Source organism: Manihot esculenta, chromosome 1 (genome assembly GCF_001659605.2).
Source record: "Manihot esculenta cultivar AM560-2 chromosome 1, M.esculenta_v8, whole genome shotgun sequence".
Taxonomy (NCBI): Eukaryota; Viridiplantae; Streptophyta; class Magnoliopsida; order Malpighiales; family Euphorbiaceae; genus Manihot; species Manihot esculenta.
This window is the reverse complement of record NC_035161.2, coordinates 25,866,068-25,885,458: the sequence shown is the minus strand read 5'-3', so window position 1 is coordinate 25,885,458 and position 19,391 is coordinate 25,866,068. Positions and strand designations below refer to the sequence as shown.

At 32.5% G+C, this 19,391-nt stretch overlaps 2 protein-coding genes and 1 long non-coding RNA gene across 4 annotated transcripts; 1 reads left to right on the top strand and 2 right to left on the bottom strand.

Annotated features, from left to right (window-relative positions):
* Positions 1 to 3,853: 3,853 nt before the first annotated feature.
* Positions 3,854 to 5,653, bottom strand: LOC110601485. Its single transcript, XR_002485836.2, has 3 exons — positions 5,442 to 5,653; positions 5,246 to 5,332; positions 3,854 to 4,045 (listed from the first exon to the last, which is right to left on the bottom strand). It is a non-coding gene; the product is annotated as an uncharacterized LOC110601485 (long non-coding RNA).
* Positions 5,654 to 6,088: 435 nt separating this feature from the next.
* Positions 6,089 to 11,395, top strand: LOC110620471. Of its 2 annotated transcripts, none has more exons than XM_021764239.2 (4): positions 6,089 to 6,343; positions 6,450 to 6,534; positions 7,650 to 7,722; positions 8,289 to 11,395. In XM_021764239.2, the coding sequence occupies exon 4, from the start codon at positions 8,290 to 8,292 to the stop codon at positions 9,127 to 9,129; it is 840 nt and encodes a 279-aa protein (XP_021619931.1). In that variant the 5' UTR covers positions 6,089 to 6,343; positions 6,450 to 6,534; positions 7,650 to 7,722; position 8,289; the 3' UTR covers positions 9,130 to 11,395. The 2 variants fall into 2 exon arrangements, with proteins under 2 accessions (XP_021619931.1, XP_021619914.1); XM_021764222.2 differs by having other exon boundaries at positions 6,447 to 6,534.
* Positions 11,396 to 15,824: 4,429 nt separating this feature from the next.
* On the bottom strand, positions 15,825 to 19,114 carry LOC110627688. Its single transcript, XM_021774039.2, has 2 exons — positions 18,592 to 19,114; positions 15,825 to 16,709 (listed from the first exon to the last, which is right to left on the bottom strand). Exons 1-2 carry the CDS (start codon positions 18,867 to 18,869, stop codon positions 16,130 to 16,132), a joined length of 858 nt encoding a protein of 285 aa, XP_021629731.1. The 5' UTR covers positions 18,870 to 19,114; the 3' UTR covers positions 15,825 to 16,129.
* Between the last annotated feature and the right edge of the window lie 277 nt (positions 19,115 to 19,391).

The following is a 19,391-nucleotide window of genomic DNA, read 5'->3' as shown; positions in this document are numbered from 1 at the left end:
CTCATTATGATTTCAAAACATACATAAAATATCATCATCATCATTAAACTCAGCATGTGAACACACATATTATAAGACATAATCATATACTAGGAGTCCTCATTAAATACTCTAGTACAACTGATAGAACATATTTTAGATCATTTTATCATGATGTTATTGATGTTTATTTACACCTTTACTGCCTAATTTTGTGGTTTGGATCTTATTTTGCAGAAGATAGGTGTAAAGAGACAATCTGGTGAAAATGCTCTTAAAATTGTCAAAAAGTGCCAAATATGGAAAGTGCCAAATAAGGGAAGTTTTCAAATAAGGAAAGAGTCGGATAAGGAAAGCGCAGTCAGCAGATTATTTGAAATTCAAATTGCAAATCTTTCTTTCCTCATTTAAAGATGTCAAGATACCTCAGCAGACAGATCTGCCTATTCAGGAAGCAAGATCTCAAGAAGATGCATTTGCCTCTCATGCATTCAGAATTCAAAATTTGAAATTCAAAAGAAGGCTCCACCTAAAAAGGAAAGTTTGGACAACATACTCCCCACTTCTGATTAGGGGTGAGCACTGTTCGGTCAGAACCGAAATAACCGACCGAACCGATTTGATTTAATAATTTGGTTCGGTTTTAAAATAAAATCGGTTCGGTTCGGTTTTAATTTTTGAAAATTTCGGGTTGATCGGTTCGGTTCGGTTTTAGAGACAAAATAATTCGGTCGAACCGAACCGACCGAATCAGCCTTAAACGTTGCGTTTTATGATAGGGTTATATCACTTAACTTCGTCACTTTCCCAAGTTCCCATTCCGCTCCCGCATACAGGCAGCCACCTACCTACCTCCCTCTCTCTCAAACCTCAATCTCAGTTGAAGCACGCTGACGGCAGCGAGAGTCTCCTCACCTTTCTCGTCCCTTCTCCGTTCTCGTCCTTCAGTTCAGTCCCGCAGCCACGGCCACCCACCCACCCAGTCGCCAGTCCCGCAGCCACCCACCCACGGACTCACCCACTCGCGAAAGCCAGCCAGAGTCTTTCTCTCCATCCTTCGGGTCTTCAGTCCCGCAGCCACGGCCATCCACCCACCCAGTGGGATATTCCCTTTCGCACTGCAGATTTTCAGAAGATGAACAAGCCCTTTACATTGTCATTGACTGTCGTTTTTATCTTTGGTTCTGTTATTTGGAGAGGCGAAAACTATTGATCCTTACAAGGTAAATTCAATTGATTCCATTCTTTTGTTTTTCTAATGGTTTTAAAGAAAATTTGTTGCTGGTGTGGATTCTCATTGTTCACCATTCTCCTTTTGATGTATGTTTAAATCAATTTCTTCGCCTCCTAAATTTCCTCTACATTTGGGGGAAATTTTGAACTTTATATTTCCTGAGTAAAATTGTTGGCTTTTGATGTTCAGTTAGCTTTTGCTCTGAAATTTGAAGCCTGTATATGAAGCAGATGATCTGTTAGTTTCAAATTTGTGAACAAAAGAATTTGCTTAGAAATTAAGCTAACTCAAAAGATCAAAAACCGATTTCGAACCGAACCGAACCGAACCAATTCGGTTCGGTTCGATTCGGTTTTATATCTTATTTGGTTCGGTTCGGTTTACAATTTAAAAGAATTCGGTTAAATCGGTTTTTGCCGGTTCAATTCGGTACCGAACCGAACCGACCGATGCACACCCCTACTTCTGATACCCTAGCCGCACGCCTCCTTGCTCTAGCACATGTGTGTCATGCCTCTCCTCTCTCCTGAAACAACTTGGGCGGCAAGTTGTATAAGGGCAGCCTCTTGGGCAGCAACTCATCAACTTGGGCAGCAAGAAAGACCTAGGGCAGCAAGGAAGACCTAGGGCAGCACCTAAGATCTATTTAAAGACCACTTGAAGGACCGGCCACCTCTTCAAGCGCTCCATCTCTTCTCCACCTTCGGGTTCATCATCTTTTGTTCTTTTCTTTATTTTTGGTTTTTGTTTCAGCCATGAGTGGCTGAAACCTTTTATTCTAGTTGAAGATTAGGTGATACTTTGGTTGTTTTATGGATTAAGAGACTTGATCATATATTATTCATCTTTTGGTTATTCAATATTTGTGCAATTTCATGCTTGATTCTATTATTGCTTTGTTATTTTGATCAATGTGGCCAGTTGATTCTTGATTGCAAGGTAATATATTGTTAGTTTGAATAATTTTGAGTCCGTAATTGCTTGGATTGTTCAAACATAAGAACACTTGGTTTAAAAACTAAGGAAGTTGCATAATTTAACAATATCACCATGCGTTTGGGTAGCTAGAATTAGATCTCTCTATTTCTTAATGCAATTGACAGTTGTTTTGATGCCTAAGGTCCAAGGACGTTTCTTGGCAACTTGTTGATCAGTGATTAATTAGAGGACGTTCCCTAATTGGTTTATGATTAAGGAGAGACATAATGGTGAGAAGCGTCTTCCATCTCCATAACTAATCTATTGAATCTATCAAGGGAAACTAAGTATCAATGATCAATCCTAACAAATGAAGTGGATCCAATTCTTCAACTAGATCTTTCTCATTATTGATTTCTCTTTATTTTTACCATTCGCTTTCTTTTATTGCTTTCAGCATTAGATCAGTTCAATCAATCTCAAAACCCCCCTTTTTATTTTACTTGCACTTTATTTTTATTTTACTTTCAGTTTCTTTGCTTTCAGTTTCTTTGCTTTCAGTTAATTCTCTTGGTCTTGACAAGGAAGATAGGTAAGTTTTCAATTCCCTGTGGATTCGATCCTTTCACCACTATCTGCAGTAGTAATATTGTTGATAACTGAAAAGGTTATTTTTTACCTGTTTCGACAACTGCGAGTCAACAACCATCAACTACGTGCCACAAAGTTCGATTAAAAATTTTAAATTTTTACACAATAGAGATTACATCGAACTGGAATTAGAAACATCACTAAGGACATTACATAATTCTAATCCACTAATAATATTACATGTCCATTGTATAAACTATTACATAGGATAAACATATTTTAGTCTTTAAGGTCCCCCAACACTATCTTTGTACTACAAACCTAGGGGTTAGCTTAAAGGAGTAAGCTATGACAACTTAGTAAATGTAAATATGGTATATAATCAATTTGTTCAGTCAAATGCTCATGTATACATCATATCACAAACATTTATTTAATGGGTACCTGATCACATTTATATAATGGGTACCTGGTCTTTCACTTGTCCTAATGTTAGGGGTGTAAAATGAGTCTCGACTTGGACTTCCATATTCAGCTATAGCTATATCATACACTACTATAAAAATAGATTTAGATAGTAGTTATAAATTATTGCCTTATATGCTTAAAATTTTTGAAATTTATTACATCTGTCTCGATTATTATTGTATAAGGTAGCAGTTTTTTTAAAATTTTTTTGTTTGCAACAGAGAAAAGCATAAATAAATTATAATTTAATTAACATAAATAAACTATTTACTAAAATATATTAATATATGTATTGAAAAATTGAATTTTCTATACAATAATTTTAAACTCCTACCAAGTTGTTGCGTTAATCATCGAGTGAACTATAACACCCCCTACCCGGTCATTTAATTAATCAAGTTGGAGATATCACATTTTGTAACAGTTCTCTTATTTTTCCTATCATTTATATCATGTAATTCATGAATTTTTTTTTTCTGAAAATCCAGCAGAGTTTCCCCTGAAATATGAGTTTAATTCCACCTGTGAAAAGTAATATCACACTTCTATATACTTCAACCTTAACCCCATACTTCTTTTAACATCAACACAAATTCAACTCAGATCAAACACTTCAGAACTTCTCATTATTCTCAACACAAAAACTTATACTAATCATCCATATTTACATCAAAATTAAAATATTTAAATATATCTAATTCAAACCATATACAACTTTATCTCTAATACATGTACATGCCATATTTCCAAAATTAACTTTATATAAAATTTATAAAATATACCCCAAGATAGTCAATGATGTAACTCTTACTGGGTTGATGCAGATCTTGATCTACTGTTCCTTGAATCTACAGCCTGCGTGAGGAAAAACAAATTCCTACGCGCTAAGCAAATTGCTTAGTGGTGCTCAACTTTTTTTTTTTATAAATAGAACATTTAAATCAAAATTCATTTAACAACAGTAAATCAAACAAATAACACTAAACTATATAGCAAATAATTTGAAATAAATCTAAATCATATTATTGTTTCACATATATACATATTTTAATTTCATAATTTTTTTTTCTTTTTCTTCATCATGTAAAAAGTTTTATTTTCTCTTAATACTTTTATTATTTATTTTTTTATATATTTCTTTTGGCCCCTATAAATTTAAATGAGACTGTTAAGTCAGATAAGAGAGCTATATCTGTAGGGCACAAAGTGCCAAATAACTATATGGCTCAAAAGCCAATTCTATAACTGTAGGGTACCTCATTGTAACCCAAAAATCAGTGTAACTGTAGTGCAGTACTGCAAGATCTGTATATGGCATGTCACACCCTTAAACTAACTCACAATTCCCACCAAACTTACTAGAGCCAGACTTTAAATAATTTATACATTTAAACAGGAAGACAAAAACTTTCAATACAGTATAACTGTCAATTATTCTAATTATAATACTTTATCATATTACAATTATGCTTTTAAACATTGTCATATCATGTAAATCTATTAATGTAATTCAACTACATAAATTACAAGTTCATAATTTAATCCTTAATTAATTAACTATTATTCTTTTTATTATTTTTTTTCTAATATAATATTATTTTTTTTCTATTTATCACAATATACCTTATTTCATTTTTCTTTTTTTTTTTTGAATTACTATTTTTATCTTATATTATTCTTATTATTTTTAAACATCATATTTACACTATATCTCACTTTTCTTATTCCTTTAATTTCTATTTTTTTTATTCTCTAATCTAATATCTCTTTTTTTTTAGTCTATTAATTTTTTTTATTGTCACTATATCTAACCAAATTATATTTCTATCAAAGAATATAGAGTCATTTCATTTCATCCATAACTTAAGTTTTGGTTAAATTACATATTCATTTTACAAATTTTCTATCTATTAAATCTATTATTTCTCAAACTTTGACTATACAATATAACTAAACTATTATTCACTTGGTTTATTCCCACTAGAGTAGTAAAATTTTCACATAGAACATAAATAATAAATTCTTGAATTTATTCAAATAACATTGAGCACAAACCTTAGACCTTCCAAAATATTCTACAAGCTTTAGTTCTCTACTCTTCCTTTCCTTTCCCTTTGGAACTTCCACTCTTCCTTTCCACTTCTTTTTTATGAAAAAAATAAGCAAATAAATCATATTAATGTAATCTCATTCATAAATTTTCACATAAAAAAATTATAAGAAACATTTCTATATCAAACCTCTAACATACCTTTAAAATTTTCAATATTTAGTTACTATTTCCTCTCCCTCCACCTTGAATTTTCTCCTTGATTCTTCCTCCTACCTTGAATATTTAACTAGGGAAAGGACTTGGATGAGATGGGCTAGCAAATTGGGTGAAAAATTGAAAGAAAATGGAGTAGAATTGAAAAAAAGAATTTTAGGGACAAAAACATGGGGATGGATGAACAGGACTCTTCTTTTTTTCTTTCTTGGAAAGAAGATGATTCCCTTAACTCTTTTCTTTTCTTTTTCTTTTATAAAATTAATTTGGGTAACTGGCTAGCATTAAGCTACTTGTCCCAAATTAAATTTTTAATTTATCTTTTCTTTATCTTCTCTCTTTTTTTTTTCTTATGATTTATTTATTTCTTATTTATTTATTTATTTTTATTTTTACTTTATTTTATTTATTTTATTTTATTTTATTTTTTTAACATCCCAAAAATAAAATAAAATAAAATAAAATAAAATAAAATAAAATAAAATAAAATAAAATAAAATAAAAGAGAAAGAAAAGAAAAAAAGATAAATTAAATATTAATTTAGAGACAAGTGGCTCAATACTAGCCACTTAACTAAATTAATTTTGTAAATAAAAAAAACAAAAAAAAAAGGAAGAAAAGAAAAGAAAAGTAAAGAGTAGAAGATGCCATTTTCTTCCAAAAAAAAAGAAAAGAAGAAGAATCTCGTTCATCCACTCCATCTTTTTCCGAAAAATTCTTCTTTTCAATTCTACTCCATTTTCTTCCAATTTTCCACCCAACTTGCTAGCCCATCTCATCCAAGTCCCTTCCTTAGTTAAAAATTCAAGGTAGGAGGAAGAATCAAGGAGAAAATTCAAGGTTGAGGGAGAGAGTGAATAGTAACCAAGGGTTTGAAAATTTAAAGGTATGTTAGGGGTTTTGATGTAGGAATGTTTTTTATCATTTTTATATGAATATTTATGAGAAATATTGTATTAATATGATTTATTTGTTTATTTTTCATGAAGAAGTGGAAGAGAAGAATGGAAACTCTAAAGGAAAAGGAAAGTAAGATTAGAAAACTTTAAGCTTGTGGAAGATTTTGGAAGGTTTAAGGTTTGTGCTCAACTTTATTTGAATAAATTCAATAATTTGTTAATTAGGTTTTATTTAAAAATTTTACTACCTTAGTAGAACTAGATCAAGTAAATAATATTTTAGTTATATAGCATGATTAAAGTTTGACGAAATGATAAATTTGATAAATAGGAAATTTTGAAATTAATATGTAATTTTAGCAAAATTCAAGTTATGAACCAAGTGGAATGTCTCTACTTTCTTTCTTTTATAGGGATGTAATTTGGTTAAGATATAGTAATAATAATAATAATAAATTAATTATTAGTCTAAATAAGGAATACTATGTGAAACATTGTAAATTAGTTAAGTTAGGGTTGAAAGAAAGTTGTTGGATAGAAATAAAAATTAAAAGAAAAAGAAAAATGAGATATGGTAAAAATAATAATAATAAAAATAATAATAGTTAATTAATTAAGGATTAAATTATGAATTTGTAATTTATGTAATTGAATTAAATTAATAGATTTACATGACAATGTTTAAAAGCACCGTTGTAATATGATAAAATATTATAGTTTGAATAATTGAAAGTTACACTGTATTGAAAGTTTTTATCCCTCTGTTTAAATATATAAATTATTTAAAGTTTGGCCCTAGTAAGTTTGATGGGAATTGTGAGTTAGTTTAAGGGTGTGGCATGCCATATACAATCTTGTACTGCACTATAGTTACACTATTTTTGGGATACAATGAGGTACCCTACAGTTATAAACTCGACTTTTGAGCCATACAGTTATTTGACACTTTGTGCCATACATATATAGTTTCCTTATCTGACTTAACAGTCTCATTTAAATTTATAGAGGCCAAAAGAAAAATAATAAATAAATAAAAGTATTAAGAGAAAATAAAACTTTTTACATGAAGAAAAAGAAAAAGACTGAAATTAAAATTTGTATATATGTGAAATAATAATATGATTTAGAATTGTTTCAAATTATTTGTTATATAGTTTATTGTTATTTGTTTGATTTATTATTGACAAATGAATTTTGATTTACATGATTTGTTTTTTTTTTAAAAAAAAAAAGAAGTTAGAGCACTACTAAGCAATTCGCTTAGCGCATAGGAATTTATTTTTCCTCGCGCAGGTTGTAGATCCAAGGAGCAGTAGATCAAGATCTGCATTAACTCAGTCAGAGTTACATCGTTAACTATATTGGGGTATATTTTGTAAATTTTATATAAAGTTAATTTTGGAAATATGGCATGTACATAAGGTTTTAGAGATAAAGTTGTATATAGTTTGAATTAAATATATTTGAAGATTTTAATTTTGGTGTAAATATGAGTTATTAGTATAAGTTTTTATGTTGAGATTAATGAGATGATTTATGAAGTGTTTGATCTGAGTTGAATTTGTATTGATGTTAAAAGAAGTATGGGTTAATGTTGAAGTATATAGAAGTGTGATATTACTATTCACAGGTGGAATTAAACCCATATTTCAGGGGAAATTCTGCCGGATTTTCAGTAAAAAAAAAAGTCATGAATTACATGATATAAATTAAAGTAAAAATAAGAGAACTGTTATAAAATATGATGTCTCCGGCTCGGTTAATTAAATAACCGGATAGGGGGTATTACATTTAGTGGTATCAGAGCAGGTTTAGTCGATTCTAGACAGTATGTAGATAAATAGTTAGGTATAAGAATATGTACATGCCATATATATTAAAAATATGATGTAACTCTGATGCAGATCTATTTTATGAATTTTAATATTATAGAATGACTGAAGAACAGAGAGAATTTCAAGTCGGAGAAGAGGTAGAAAGTCATGTACCGACTGAGGCCATTAGCCATGCACCGCCACAGGCTCCTCCTGGTGCTAGAAGGCCAGAGCAGGAGGTCTTATTACAGCAATTAACAAAGATTTTCAGGCAGGTGGCCGGAGTAGCTCAGCCAGTTATAGTTCCACCACCGGCTCTTGCACCAGCACTAGCCAGGCCGCCTATTGATAAATTGAGAAAGTATGGTGCTACAGAATTTAAAGGACGAAAGGAAGATGATGCATCCGCAGCAGAATATTGGTTGCAAAGTACAGACAGGGTGCTTCAACAGCTACAGTGTTCCCCAGAAGATAGTCTCGTATGTGCAGTGTCACTACTGAAAGAAGAAGCCTACCAATGGTGGGACACTGTGGCACAGACAGTGCAACCAATACAGAGGACATGGGAGTTTTTCTTAAATGAGTTCAGAAAAAGATATGTAGGAGATATTTATTTGGAGGAGATAAAAAGAGAGTTTATCTATTTGAGGCAGGGACGTATGACAGTAGTTGAGTATGAAAGAGAGTTTATTAGATTGAGCAGATATGCCAGGGAGATTATTCCTACAGAGGAGGCAAAATGTAAAAGATTTGAGCAAGGGTTAAACACTGAGATCAATATGCTTCTAGTTGCTCTTCAGATAAGAGATTTTTCAGCACTAGTGAATGCAACTTTAAATGTAGAGAAAGTGAGGGAAGAAGACCAGAGTAGAAGACAGAAGAGTCAGCAAAAAAGGACTCACAGTCAAAATCAGAGTCAAGGACAGATGATAGCTTCACATGGCTCTAGTAAGAGATAGAAAAGTTTTCAATCTGTTAGATCAAGCCAGTCTCAAAGGCAGGGCAAAAAATCAGCTCAGAGTTTAGCAAGTGGATCTGTTCAACAGACTGCTTCTGTGGCCAGTTCAGGAGGCTCAGGAAGAAGTCTTCCACCAGAGTGCAACCACTGCAGAAGGAGACTCATTGGTACTTGCAGACTGCTGATGGGAGCCTGTTTCATATGTGGGTCTATGGATCACATTATGAGGGATTGTCCTAAGAAGCATACAGCCTCAGCACCAGCAACAGAAAGAACTGCACCAGTAACTCAAAAGACCAGAAGCAAAGGTAGAAATGAGCCGACAGGTACCTCTAGTCAAAGAGTGTCAGAGACTGTGGATAGACCAGAATCTAGAGCACCTGCCAGAGCGTATGCCATTAAAGCCAGAGAGGATCAAGATTCCCCAGATGTTATCATGGGTATATTTTCTATTTTTGGCCAGTCTGTTCATGCTTTAATAGATCCTGGTTCCACACACTCTTATATTTGCATACCTATCACAAATAAAAAGAACTACAAGCAGACATACTAGACCAGGATATAGCAGTAACTAATCCTCTTGGCCACAGTGTAGTTGTCAGTAAAGTATTTAAAGATTTTCCCATCTTGATTCACGGTCACATTTTTCATGGAGATTTGATTGAATTACCTTTTCGGGAGTTTGATGTGATTCTAAGAATGGATTGGTTGTTTAGACACCAAGTTATAGTTGATTGTAGAAAGAAGAGAATCACGCTAATGACACTGGATGGTGAAAAAGTAGTACTTGTGGGCGAAAGATCAGATTTTCTCTCCAATGTTATTTCTGCTACTGTAGCCAGAAGAATGATAAGAAAGGGTTGTGAAGCATACTTAGCCTGTATTTTGGAGGCTAAGAAGGAGAAACCTATTGTGCAAGATATACCTACTGCTTGCGACTTCTCTGACGTCTTTTCAGACGAATTACTAGGATTACCTCCAGAAAGAGAAGTAGAATTTGCCATAGAAGTTGTACCAGGATCTATTAAAGCATGAACAGACCGGCCAAAGATAGAAACTATACCCATGATAACATCTGGGGAATCCTGATCCTCTCTGGCTTTGATGGCATAGACTCTGGCAGGTGCTCTAGATTTCAGTCTATCCACAGTCTCTCAACTGGATAAACTCCCTTTTTCTCTCCTCCATATATATGTCTCCTACGTATCTCTTTATGAACTCATTCAAAAACAACTCCCATGTCCTCTGTATTGGTTGCACTGTCTGGGCCACAGTGTCCCACCATTGGTAGGCTTCTTCTTCAGTAGTGACACTGCACATACGAGACTATCTTCTGGGGAACATTGTAGCTGCTGGAGCACCCTATCTGTACTTTGCAACTAATATTCAGCTGCGGATGCATCATTTTCCTTTCTTCCTTTAAATTCTGTAGCACCATACTTTCTCAGTTTATCAATAGGCGGCCTGGCTGGTGCTGATGCAGGAGCCGGTGGTGGAACTATAGCTGGCTGAGCTACTCCGGCCACCTGCCTGAAAATCTCTGTTAATTGCTGCAATAAGACCTCCTGCTCTGGCCTTCTAGCATTGGTAGGCTTCTTCTTACAGTAGTGACACTGCACATACGAGACTATCTTCTGGAGAACATTGTAGCTGCTGAAGTACCCTGTCTGTACTTTGCAACTAATATTCTGCTGCGGATGCATCATCTTCCTTTCTTTCTTTAAATTCTGTAGCACCATACTTTCTCAGTTTATCAATAGGCGGCTTGGCTGGTGCTGATGCAAGAGCCGGTGGTGGAACTATAGCTGGCTGAGCTACTCCGGCCACCTGCCTGAAAATCTCTGTTAATTGCTGCAATAAGACCTCCTGCTCTGGCCTTCTAGCACCAGGAGGAGCCTGTGGCGGTGCATGGCCAATGGCCTCAGTAGGTACATGATTTTCTACCTCTTCTCCGACTTGAAATTCTCTCTGTTCTTCAATCATTCTATAATATTAAAATTCATAAAATAGATCTGCATCAGAGTTACTTTATATTTTTAATATATATGGCATGTACATATTCTTATATCTAACTGTTTACCCACATACTGTCTAGAATCGACTAAACCTGCTCTGATACCACTATATGTAACACCCCCTACCCGGTCATTTAATTAACCGTGTTGGAGATATCACATTTTGTAACAGTTCTCTTATTTTTCCTATCATTTATATCATGTAATTCATGACTTTTTTTTTCTAAAAATTCGGCAGAGTTTCCCCTGAAATATGAGTTTAATTCCACCTGTGAAAAGTAATATCACACTTCTATATATTTCAACCTTAACCCCATACTTCTTTTAACATCAACACAAATTCAACTCAGATCAAACATGAGTTTTATACTTCTTTTCAGACAAATTCAACTCAAATTCAACTCAAATATGAGTTTTATTCTTATTATTTATTTATTTATTATTTATTTTTACTTTATTTTATTTATTTTATTTTATTTTATTTTATTTTATTTTTGGAATGTTACAAGAACATTTGGTTGGTTTGATTTAAAATTGAATTGTACTGAATAAACAAAAAGTTGAAATTTAAGCATTTGTAAAAACAAAATTGAATTAGAGGAGAAACCAATCTGAATAAAATAAGTCTGATTCTATTTAGTTTGATCAGTTGGAGTTTTTAATGGACTTTTAATTTTTTACACCTTATTTTTAGTGTTCTAAAATTTAATTAAAGCATTTCAACCTTGTTTTGGGTTTAATCTCCCTATATTATTAAAATGACATAGTATTGCTAACTAATAAGTTCCCTTTGTAACCAAAATAACAAAATTTTTTGAATATTAAAATCGAACTAAAAAAAATAAAAAATCGAATCGAATTTATAAATTGAATCGTTTCGGTCAGTTATTTCGATTTGAATCAAATACTATTTACTCCTATTTAGTAGAATTAAGATAATAATTTTATAACTACTATTGTGATACTATTACATAAATATGTAGTAGTGAAATCATAAAGGTTAGTGAATCATCCAAAGTTTATTAATATTAATAGATAAAAAAATACAATGCAACCTATTCATGAATCTAATACAAAATAATCTATAATAATTCATAGTATTTATAATGCGTGTAAGGTTTAGTTTAGTTTTACTCACCTCTTACAGAGACACTGCCCAGTATAAACAACTATCTCACTGCTAGTTTCGATGGTTTCCTAAAGTCTAGCTCCACACAAACAGACTCAAATGATGGACTAAATATAAACTTTTGTATTTGTAAAACTACTCCAATAAATCTTAAAAAATATAAATATATAAGAAAACATATAGAAAAAGAAATGGAAAAGGCTAAACATGGGACTTTCAACAATAGTTTTGACAACCTAAAGTCCCAAAATTTTTCCAAAGGCAACTTTCAAAAGTACTTGTGGCAGCCAAAGGTAGTTGTCTTAAGTGCAAGTTCGGAGGCAAAACCCTTTTACGGTCAAAACTGTGTTTTGGCATCGATTCTGCGAGTTTCAACCACTTGAAAACATCCATACAAACTTATTTTAGGCAATCTTAGACCTTCATAGACTAAAAACAACTAAAATCAACAACAAAACCTAACTAGCAACATGAAAAAGAAAATCAATCAAGCATATCACACCAAAAAACATATCATTTTTATCGTGCAAGTCAATACTCTACCTTCAATTCATCTTACAACCCACATGTAACCAACTCATTGTGTTTTTTTTGTGTGAAGCCAAAGCAAAAATTGAAAGGAGATTAACTTACCTCTTAGCAATGGATTACATTGAAGAAATATTTAAGTTTTCTAACCCAAAAGAGAATTCTAACTCAAGTAATTCAAGTTTTCAAAACATAATTTTAATATATAAAAGAAATTGAAATATTTGATGAGAAAGAATTTGAAAACGGTAAACATAAGCAAAAGATACCTACTAAATCGAGAACAAATACTTTTTCATTCTAGCTATTTTGAAATTTTATAACTAAGAGAGCCTTTTATTCGACTAACTTTTTTATTTCACTTGAAAGTAAAAAAGATTTCATTGATAGGATAAATTAATAAGATTAGGCCAAACCCTTTCCAATTTATATAAATAAAATAAGCCTTTATGATTTGATAAGAATATAAAATACAAAAGTACCTAATGACCCAACGATCTAAAGCTAAGGGTCTCTAAAACACAAAACATAAAATAACCCATGAAAGAAAGAAAGAAAAAAGAACCTAGTGACACCAACTCAACGTGTTTTTTAAATCCCAAAATTGTGAGCTATTATTACCTCCTATCACTTAAGTACAACCTTAGAAAATCTAGATCTAAGGAGTTCTCATTGAAAATAACAACAAAACACAAATACAAATAACGAAAACCAAAGATATTAGTAGTCAATAAGAACCCTTGCATTTGAAGACTAGTTGTAGTAAACTAAACAAATCAAAGATTATATAAATCCCATGGAGGGCAAATTCATGGCCATGTCAAAGGAAGAGGTCCCCCATGCTAGAAGGAGGGACAAAGGGAAACCAATAGTGGCACATGTGGTAAGCCTTAAACTTAAAGAACAATAGAAATTGAGAGAGAATTCTCTCCCTAAGACACTTAGAGTTCAACTAACCTTAAATCTCCTATTCCTGGATACCAATACTAAGTTTGGTGGGTGAGAGGGGTGAAGAGTAAATAAGAGATGAATTAATGGGATGATAAATGTAAGCCTTACACTTTTTTTCCTCTTTAAATGTTAACTTTTTTAAACCCTAATTTTCAAAACCCTAATTTTCAAAACGTAAAAAGGGAGAAGTAAGATAATTTTCCAAATCCCAATCTATATTACTCTCCCTTATCCTTTTATTAATTTATCCATTTCCCTAGCATTCAATTTTCTTTTTGTTATAACCCTTCTTATCCTTTGTATTTTACTCACTCTTACTCTTTTCATTCATTATCATTCTTACACCCATCCGAATGAAGCAGAAAGAGGAGTTCCAATATTTTAATTTGGGTAATCAAATATAATAGAGACCAATTCCTTCAATTTGAAGGAGAGCAGGAGAGATCATTATTTTACTATGTTTTTTTTATTTGGGTAATTCTATTCACAAAATTTTGTGAAATTTAATTGAATTCTAACTCATGTCAAATAAATTTTATTCCCTAAGGTAACACAAAACACATAATTCTACTGAATCTATATAACTTATGTTTGATATAATTTTATTAGATTTGACTTGCTTTTATTTTCTAAACTACATTCAAGAGTAAAACATTTAAAATATATACATAATTTTTTTAATTACTCTATAAGAAAATATTATACCAAATAAATTTATAATACCTAATAATCATATAAACAATTAACAAACATATAAAACTCAATTAAAAATATATTAATGATTATCTCTCTTCTAAATTTTTTTAATTATTTAAATAGTACTTGACAAGTTATTTAATTAATAAATTTAAGAAAATAGTTGATATAGAGAAAAACTTTTGACATTTTTAGTCCGAAAACTATTGTTATATAAGTTTTATAAACTTTGTTTTAAATTACATCAAATCTAATAAAAATTGGTTTTAGTTAGATCAATTTTATAAAATTGAATTTTAATTTTTGTTTAAATCACAATAAAACTTAGAATTCAATTAAATTTCTCAAATCGTGAGAAATAAAATTGAACTAAACATTGTGGGAAGAATTTGGTAGTACAATTACAACTTAGTCTCAGTTTATTTCATGAAAAAAAAATTTTTAATTTTTTTTATATTTTTTAACGTTTAAAATATTTAAAAATTTTAATTAATAAAAAAATTAAATTATTTTTAAAAAAATGACTTTCTATTTTTAAAAAGAAAGTCATTTTTCACGTTTGTTCTTATTAAAATTTCTATATATAAATTTATTAATATATTTCATTTGTTAAATTAAAATTAAATAATAAAAAATAAATTATTTTGATGGAAAAAATTTCTCACAAAATATTTTTTTTATAGTTCTATAAACTCTAAATACAAGTTATTCGTAGTAGAAATCAATCTTTCAATTTAATTTTGATTTCGATAAACTATTTCTAATGAGATGAATTTCATTCTAAGAGTCAAAACTAAGTGAATCAACACAAGAGAGTGAGAGAGAAATAGAGGAAGTGAGAGAGAAAAACAGGAGAGACAGAGAAGAAACAAGGAACAGGAAGCAGGGAAGATAATGTAGTATTTTAGGTTAAAAGAAAATCTCTTTGCTAGTCTAAGAATCCATCGAGTAGAAGAAAATCTAAATGGAGTGACCAACTCATTGATAGTGTCAAATGTTAAGTATTAATTAGATATGTAGTTTTCATAATTTAAGGACCAAGTCATTAATTTCAATAAAATCATGGATTGAAAAATAACTTACCATTTCCACAATGTTTAGGAAGTTTTTAAAAGGCATGTGTGTTCAGTTATGAATTTTTTTCAATCTATCAAATAAGTGGACAGCTTACCTCAAGTCAATTTAGATGAAAATAAGCACCAAATCATTGTACACGACCAGACTCTAGCATCATATCCCCAATTTAAGACTAAACTCCCATCTGCCATTAACAAAATCATCATTCAAAAACAAGAAAACAAGGGTGCATATTCAGGGGGTTAAAAACTTTGCTACACTGTTGAAATTCCGTTGGCTAATTGGCTAAACAACGCAGAGTTGACAATAAAAACAAAAATTATTTGTTCACTTTAATTATCTCTTTACTTTGATATTCCCTGGGAAACTAAACAAACAAATAAACTCAGTGATCAACCGGTACAAATAACAAATTGTGAAGAACCAAATTTCTGATTCACCAGCCAAAGGACATCCCTTTCCCTTGACCAATACGTAAAACTGCAAATTTCCTATCCTTCCCTTCCTCTATATTATCTCTCTCTCACTAGCAAATGATGCCAAATAATCAGAGAGACTTACTTAGAATCTTCTGGGTCCTCTTAACTGCCATAAGGTTTAACCTACTATATAAAAAATGGGGCTGCCAAAGTAATGTTTCGAATGCTATCATGCTCATTACTCGCAGTAATTTCCTTCAGGCTTGTCCAAGATTTTCTCTTTCTTTTACTTGATGCGCTGACTGTTCTTTCACCACCTTCTGCCCCATTCTTGCTTTCAGATTCCTCTGATTTTTTTGATCCTGATCTAGTTCTCTTTCTTCTCTTTGCATCCAATAAAGTCACCCCACTTCTCACTGATGGAGTTGCTGGGCTGTTTAAAATGGAAGGTTCCCCAGATGGTGGGGGCAAAGCTATCTCATCCTTGCTTTTTGTGACTTTCTCCAAGCTGGCAGACTTCTGAGCCATGGGCTTACAAGTTTCTGATTTGGCGGATGGCTTTGGCTTTGGCTTAGATGGGCATATTTCTTTCATATGGCCTTTTGCAGTTCCTCTCTTCAGATTCTGATGTGAACAGAAGTGGCATTTGTAAACCACATTATTCTGCATTGGAGTATTATGTTTCTTTTGTCTCTGCCTTGCCTTTGTTTGATTCTTCTCAATTCGCACCGTGCAGTTAAAGCCAGGCTGAAGAATTGTCTCACATCTGCAACACATTGGATTTACAAACAGGCTAAAGCATTCTTACCACTCATAAGAAGACAGCATTTTGTAAATAGAGAATATGTTGATCTAAAATCACAGGACCAGATACTTAGACTGACAAACACATGATGCAATCAATTGTATCCTTACGAGAGCAAGAATACAGGTGATAAGTGCATTGTCTCTATAATTGAATATGAAGAGAAAGTGAGATATCTAGCACAATTTATTTCTCAATTAGGTATGCTAATTGAATAATCATTATCATCAGTAGTTAAGCATGCTTTTACTTTGGAATCTATGTAAAGTGGAGAAAGCTGTTTCAAGCACTATACTTGATGTGCCAGTGAGACAACAATTTATCAGTAGGAAAGACAGTCTATTGAAAAAACTGGATGAGTTATCATCTTTTACTCTTGTAGAAGTTTGAATTCACAGGAATAAGGCTCAAAATCTACCGAAAACCGAATAATAATTGCATTTCGTTGCACTAGAGATACCAGCCATGGTTTTAAATCGCGGTAGCTGCCGCGGGTAATAGAAATAGGCCTATAACGGTAATAACATAACAGTATCGGCCTGTCGCTGCAATGCATAAATTTTTTTGAAAAATTTGCAAAGTTAATAAAATTAACAAATATTTAAAGGTGCAATCAAAACTAAGTCATACAACTTAATAATAAGTATAAATATATCAAATAAACACAAAATTTACAATTTCTAAACATCATGCTTGATAATTAACCTCAATTACCATTAAAAGGTTCTTAAGTAGATCTACTTTGATCTTCTAATAAAAGTTATCGAACATTTTAACTTCTAATCATTTTTATTTATACATTCTAAACTAACTTTTCTGCACTATAGATTTTGAAACCACTCTAAAATATAGAGTTCTTGATTCTTGAAGAAGTGAACAAAAGAATCTGCAATCCTTAGTAGTCAAGCTTACAGAAATTTAGGAGAAAGCTGAGAAGAGAGCTTGAGAATTGAGGGAAATCTCATGTTTTTTTTTTTTTAGTTTTGGCAATTTGGCTTGGAAAAATGTAGTGATAAGACTGAAAAGAGAGTTTTCAAGCCTTCAATTATTCAAACATCACATGGAGAAGGCTGTCCCAACAAGAAAATAACATTCTCTGCAAATTCCTGCAGATAAAAGAAAGTGATGGCCGTTAAGTCGCAGCCTATAACAGCCGTGACCATTACATAACGGCGGTGACTCTAACAAAATTTTATTACCGTTAAATACCGGCCACGGCCTTCTCCAAAACCTGTAAATAATGGCCGTTGGGTCACATAACAGCGTAATGGCAGTTATTTAAAACCATGATACCAGCACCTAAATACAATCAATGAGAAACTTTTCAGCAACTTAAGTTATATTAGCAAATTCAACTATGATTGTTAAAAACATGAATATAGAAACTTGGGTGCAAGCTAATGTTGTTGCAAGGAAGGACTACACTACCACAATTAGCATCCCCCTCTCAAGAGAGAGAGCTTAATCTGCAGTATTTGCACCAAATTGAGATGATCCACATGACAATCCTCATTGTTTTATAACTTCAATTTACACAATTCAAGGTACATTTAAAACATGAACAAGTAGCCAGCGTAAGCAAAAAGTAAAGGAACAGAAGGAGATATAAAGAAGTTTTATCCACCCAGTAACCACATCCCAAGCCATCTAGCACTAGCATTGGCAACTGAAACGAAGAGGCAATTCTAATTCCAACCAAAGGATAAAGAAAAACCAGTACATGATATAAATGGCTCTAAATAACACACAGAACACAAAAAAATCGAAGTAAAAACAAAAACTTCAGAGAACTCCTAATTGTTAACAACGACACATATACACAGGAAAAGCGCAGCAGACAAACCTCTGGCACTGAATTATAGAGGGATCAGGAGAAACCCCCAAGATTTCTCCAGCTGCGGCGAATTGGCGGCCGAAAAAAGCACCAAGAGAAGGAATTGAAGTTTCTCCGCTTGCCCATACAGCTAGCTTTTGCAAGTGTTCGAGTTTCAAAAAAGACTTGGGATTACGAGAGACGCCTTTAGCTTGTATTTTACCGCTTGTTTCTTCTCTCAACGATACAGAACTATGAGATAGAGTTGGCGCGATTGGTAGCTTTTTGACGCCTCCTCTCTTGCCCATGTTATTAAGAAGCGCAAGGAATTTAGACGAACAGTTGGTGGTTGAGGAGAGAATGTAAGAAACGAGTATCGGAGAACCAGAAATAGCAGTGTCGTGGGGGCAAGAGCTTCTGTCCTTGGGCTCGAAACGGCAGGAGCAAATGAGAGAAACGACAGGGTTGGCTCCCCGAAGAGAAACCGGCGTCGTTTGATTTCCGTCTCGCTCTCGCAGCCTCCAAGTCCCAATATCCCAGAGGCCTAAAATCAGCCCATCACTGTCATTGATCCAAGTCTAAGCCCAAATTTAGCACGGAATGTTCACGCGGGTCCAAAAATTGGACGTTTCTGAAATTTGTCAACTTCGGCGGCTCAGCCGACTCAAAGCAAGCAAATACAAGTTGGACACTTGGAACGATCTCTACTTGTCGAGAAAAATCTTTTGTTTTTTTTTTTTTTTTTTAAGAAAAGAAAAAATCTTTTTTGTTTTTTGTCGTAATAATGACTCGAAGTATATATTCAGCAGAATTAAATATGCATCTAAAAA

Coding starts and splice junctions, on each gene's coding strand:
- LOC110627688 (XM_021774039.2), bottom strand. CDS start 18,869: ATGGGCAAGAGAGGAGGCGTCAAAAAGCTACCAATCGCGCCAACTCTA. Junction 16,710..18,591: donor TCTATAATTCAGTGCCAGAG/GTTTGTCTGCTG, acceptor AATGTGTTGCAG/ATGTGAGACAATTCTTCAGC.
- LOC110620471 (XM_021764239.2), top strand. CDS start 8,290: ATGACTGAAGAACAGAGAGAATTTCAAGTCGGAGAAGAGGTAGAAAGT.